A 5,240-nucleotide genomic window follows, 5' to 3' on the forward strand; every position below is an offset into this window, starting at 1 on the left:
TGGTAATGTTGAAGGTTATGAAGATGGTGAAGGTGATGAAGATGGAGCAGATGACGATGGTGGTGATGGTGAAGATGGTGAAGGTAGTGCTGGTGGTGGTGGTGGTGATGGTGAAGGTGATGAAGACGGTGAAGATGGTGAAGATGGTGGTGGTGGTGGTGGATGTGATGATGAAGGTGATGAAAATGGTGGAGGAGGTGATGGTGGTGGTACTGATGAGAAAAAAATTCGAAAAATAATAATAATAATAATAAGAATTTTATTAAATTTTTTTCCTCGGTATTTTTTCATTCGGAAAATTTTTTCTTAAATTATTAAAAAAAAATTATATAATTATTACCTTTTATGGTAAAAACAAAATTATTTATAAATAAATAAAAAAATGACGACGACGACGATGATGATGATGATGATAAATTCGTCGATGGCATTTTTTTTCCTCAATAATAATAATAATATTTTAATAAAAAAAAAATAAGAAAAATTAAAATTTTTTTTTCAAATTGTTTTGAGGAAAAATATTAAATTGCCACGTTTTTAATTTTCCTTTTTTTTATCATCTTCTTCTTCCACGTTCGCGTATTTTCTTTTTATCTTTTTCCTTTTTTTTCCTTTTCCTCCTTGTTTTCTCTCACGATTTAAATAATATTCTGGATCCGATATCGTTTAAAAAAAAAAAAAAGTGGTAATGGAATAAATTGGAATGAGAAAAAATGAAAGGGAGTAAAAAAAAAGGAGGAGGAGGATAAGGAAGACAGAAACGGGATAAAAATAAAAAAAAAAAAAAAGGTAAGATGAAATTTTCGTTAAAAACCTTTTCGTTAAAAAGAAAATTATTTTACACGGCTTCCTTTTCCGGGGGGGTGAATGCGAGGAGGAGAAGGAGAAGGGGGTGGGAAAGAGAGAAAGAGAGACAGAGAGAAAAAAAAAGTATTTTAACAAATAATTCTTTTCCTTTTATTTTTTTTTACTTTTTTTTAATATAAAACGGGACGGAAAAATTTTAGAAATTTTCCTTAAAATTTTCTTTTTTTTTTTGGAAGAGGAGTCGGAAGGGGAGGGGAGAGGAGGGGGTGGGAAAAAAAAGAAGAAGAAGTAAAAAAAGATTGACATTGACAAGAAAGTCAAAGTCAATTTTAAGTTAAAATCAGAGTTTTGTATTTTGGAAAGAGAGAAAAAAGCAAAAAAAAAACAGGAGAGGAATAAGGAAAATAACATTTAGGGAAAAAAAATTTGACGTTTCCCCCTCCCCTTCCCCGTTCCCACCCCCCGTAAAAAAAGAAAAGAAACGAGAAGAAAAAAAAAATTACAAAATTTTTCTTTTATTATTATTATTATTCGACGTGAAATTTTAGACTTGTCGTTGACGATCCTTTTCTAATTCTTTTTTAATTTTGAGTGTATTTTAAACCGGAAATAGATGATTCATAAGGATCGTGTTTTTCCCATCGTGATTTATCAAAATTTTCTTCCGGTTTTCTCCTCGTCGTCGGCATCATTTCATCGGATTCCATTAAAAAAAAATTTCCTAAATTTAATTGTGGGATTTCGTAAAAAACGGAAAGTGTAAAAACTAAAAAAATCAAACCTGTAAAAAGATAACCTGGAAAAAGAAAATGCAAAAAAAACAAAAATTTTTCCTCCACCGCCTTCTTTTACTACTTTCTAACGGTAATTATTATTTTTCATAACTGAGAAACCTTTACCTGTCGTTATAATTTTATAAATATCTCTATGAGGTTGATTTAATGAATCGCCAGGTACGTAATCCCCCAAACCGATCGTCGTCAACGATATGAAACAATAATAAATTGAATCCATAAAATCCCAATCGGATTCTAAATAATTAAAAATCCCTCCGGGTATAAAAACAAAAAATGTTACGAATGATAACGAAACGATGATAAAATGTATTATTTTTATCACGAGGGGTTTAAATAAATGATTTAAATTATTATTTAATAAATTTAATAAATTATTCGATGGTATCATTAACCTTTGAACCGACGCCGACAAAAACATGAGATTCAACGGGATCCCTAACATTCCATATGCGATGCAAAAAAATTTTCCCAATTTCGATAGTGGAGCCACCTGACCGTAACCTGATAAAATATTATTAAATATTAATAACACGTTTTACGTGTTTTTCTTCATATATAAATATATCGTCTGCTGTGCTACGTTTTAAATTTTCCCTCTCTCTCTCTCTCTCCCCCCCCCTTTCTCTCTCTCTTTCGCGCGCGTGGTTTTTTTTTTTTTTTTTTTTTTTACCTTTTTATTTACTTGTATGAATTTTAAAAGTTCCATCGGGATAAAAACTGTGCGAGTGAGTGAGTGAGTGGGGGGGGAGAGAGAGAAAGAGAGATAGACGAAAGGTTTAAAAAGTTTCTCTTTTTTTCGATATATATAAAAGAGTAAAATTAGTTAAGTTAAACAAAAAAAAAAAACTAAAATTAGTTAAACTTATTAATTATTTATTATTAAATAACCTTTAGTTTAGTTAGATAATATTTTTAAAAAAACGTTACGTGTTATTATTATTATTATTATTATTATTATTATTACTCTTTTGTATTTTTTATTAGGTTAAAATTAAACGTAAATAAAACTTTTCCCGTTGTTGCGGTTGTTATTAATGAGAAACTTTTTATTAAAAACGAGAAACCGATTTGGGTGGAATGAGGGGAGGGGGAGGGAAGGGAAGTGAAGGAGTGATGATAAAACATCCCCCCTACCCCCAAGAAAAAAACACCTATTATTAATTTTTTTTTTTTTTGTTATCACTGCAACCTGATAAAAAAGTTACAAAAAAAGGTAATTTTTTTTTTTTTTTTATAAATGATCCCATCGATCCCATCTTTCGTAGGGATTTTATTGATCCCTTTTTCATCAGAAATTAGCCGTACACGAACGGATAATGGGTTACATTGAAAATCACTCGGGAATTGAAATCCGGGAATGTTTTTCTGGCTGTGGGAAAACCAAACACGGGTATTGCATCATGATAACGCGCCGGATATTACGCCTCCTAACATTATCATTATTATTTTTCTCCCTGTCGTTTCTTCCCTGACGATTTCTATACATCTTTATTTTTTTATTTTACCCTCTCCCTCCCTCCCTACCTCCCTCACGCACCTTCCTTCCTTCACGTCTCCACAAATCTAAAATTTTCCAGATTCGAACAAACGCATACACTCCCCTCTTGATTTTTTGGTTTTTTGGATGACAAACAAAACTAAAACCCTTAGGGAAGGGGGAGGGGGGAAACAACCGACTTACTTATAATAATAATAATAATTAAAATATTTGTCATGTGCAAAAACACTCACCGATTGTCGTGACAATCGTACTCGAAAAGAATAATGATTGTCCAAAACTCCAGTTTGTATTTCCGGTGACGTTTTTTATAATGGAAACACCTCGACCGTTGGCAATTATTACTTTTTCAATAAATTCTTCTAAATCTTCTTCTAAAAGAAAAAAAAAATCAAAATTAATAAATAAATAGTAATAAATCATTTTTCCAAAAGAAAGAAAGAGAGGGAGGGAGAGAGGAAGAGAGAAAGAGAGAGAGAGAGAGAAGAATGATAGACGGTTAAAAATGAATGACGTGAAGTGAAATATGAAGAACCTTATAGAAAATTCTTATAACGAGTTAATTAAGATGAATTTTGTTAAATGTTACGGACGGTGTAAACTTATAATTGTGTGAGAAAAAGAAAACTTTTTTTCTTTAAGAAAATAATAATAATAATACTAATATTTAACTAATTCAAATTCAAAAGAAGATTTTTACTTATAGATTTTTTTTTAACGATCTTACGTCGTCTGCTAAAAAAAAAAAAAAAAAAAAACCGAAAAACGAATTTTCCTCTTCTTCTTCTTTTTTGTAATTAATGAACTAATTACTTTTCTTCTTCTTCTTATAACGAGTACATTAAAAAAAAAGTTAAATAAAACTTTTTTTTTCATTAAGTGACGTCATAACAAATACGTAATAATAATAATAATAATATTCGCGGTTTTTAAATTAGTTTTTATTAAAAATTCCGTTATCGTTCTCCAAAACTGAGGGAAGGGGAGGAAAAAGGAAGAAAAACCACTAAAACACCTTTAAAATGTAAACCCCTCTCCCCAAAAAAAAAAAAACAACAAACAAAACAAACAAACAACCGGCATTTATCCAAACAAGAAAGGAAAACTCGGGCGTATTATTATTGAATTTTTACATATTAAAATCTATTTTATTTTATTTCATTTTATTTTTTTTTTACCGGAACACGTAAAATAAAATAAAATAAAAAATACGTAAAAAAAAGGAAAAAAAGAAAGGAAAAAAAGGAAAAAAAAGAAAGGAAAAAAAGGAAAAAAGGAAAAAAAAAAATTTAATAGATTTTCAAAATGGATTCTTCAACATTAAAATTGGCACTTCAAAACCACTCGCGTTGGGATTTTAAAATGGAAAATCAAAATCAATTTAAAATGTGTTTGAATGAAAATTGAATGGATTCAATCCCGTTGAATATACATTTTCATTTATTATTATTATCATCATCATCGTCATCGTCATCGTCGTCATCATTATCATCAATATTATTATTATTATTTTTTTTTATTTTTATTAACGTGCATAAATTTGAATTCGTAATGCGATGATACATTTTTCTTCCTTTTTTTTTCTTATTTAAAAGATTGTTTTGTAAATGAATGAATGAATGAATGAATGTTTGTGGTTGCGTTTGTTGTTAAATTCTACCGTTTGTCGTGTTTGTTTTATACGTATACAACATTATATATTTAATATCGAGTTATGTGAGTCACGAGTCAGACGTTTTTTTTTTTTTTTTTTTTTTTTTTTATTCCAGTTTCTAAAAATTTTGGGGAGGGAAAGAAAAAAAAAGAAATAAGAAGAAAAAAGGAGAAGAAATTTCCCTTTTTTTTTTTTTCACCGAACCGGTAAGAGAGTTATGCCTTCTGAATGTTTTATGGCTTCCGGAAAGTTCTTTATGCGTTCTGCTTTCTGCGAAGGGAAAATGTGAAAAACTTTCTTTTTCCTTTTTTTTTTTTTTTTACCAATCTCTCCCTCTTTTTCTATTTTTCTAACCCTCTCAGAAAAACTAACACACACAGATAAACTCGGTGGTTTTATCTGTCTGAACCTTTTCCAGTTTTTTCATAGTTTCGATATACACAAAAATCTTTCATGGCTTTATTTTTTTTGTTTTTTTTTTTTG

General features: G+C 29.5%; 1 protein-coding gene across 1 annotated transcript; it reads right to left on the reverse strand.

Annotated features, from left to right (window-relative positions):
• Window positions 1–1,388: 1,388 nt before the first annotated feature.
• On the reverse strand, window positions 1,389–3,944 carry Phum_PHUM517180 (acid-sensitive two pore domain K+ channel dTASK-7, putative; the record flags this gene model as incomplete). Its single annotated transcript, XM_002431208.1, has 5 exons — window positions 1,389–1,603; window positions 1,707–2,105; window positions 3,336–3,476; window positions 3,830–3,837; window positions 3,937–3,944. 5 exons carry the CDS (start codon window positions 3,942–3,944, stop codon window positions 1,389–1,391), a joined length of 771 nt encoding a protein of 256 aa, XP_002431253.1.
• Between the last annotated feature and the right edge of the window lie 1,296 nt (window positions 3,945–5,240).

Source organism: Pediculus humanus, genomic scaffold, assembly GCF_000006295.1.
Source record: "Pediculus humanus corporis 1103172108282 genomic scaffold, whole genome shotgun sequence".
In the NCBI taxonomy this organism is placed as follows: domain Eukaryota; kingdom Metazoa; phylum Arthropoda; class Insecta; order Psocodea; family Pediculidae; genus Pediculus; species Pediculus humanus.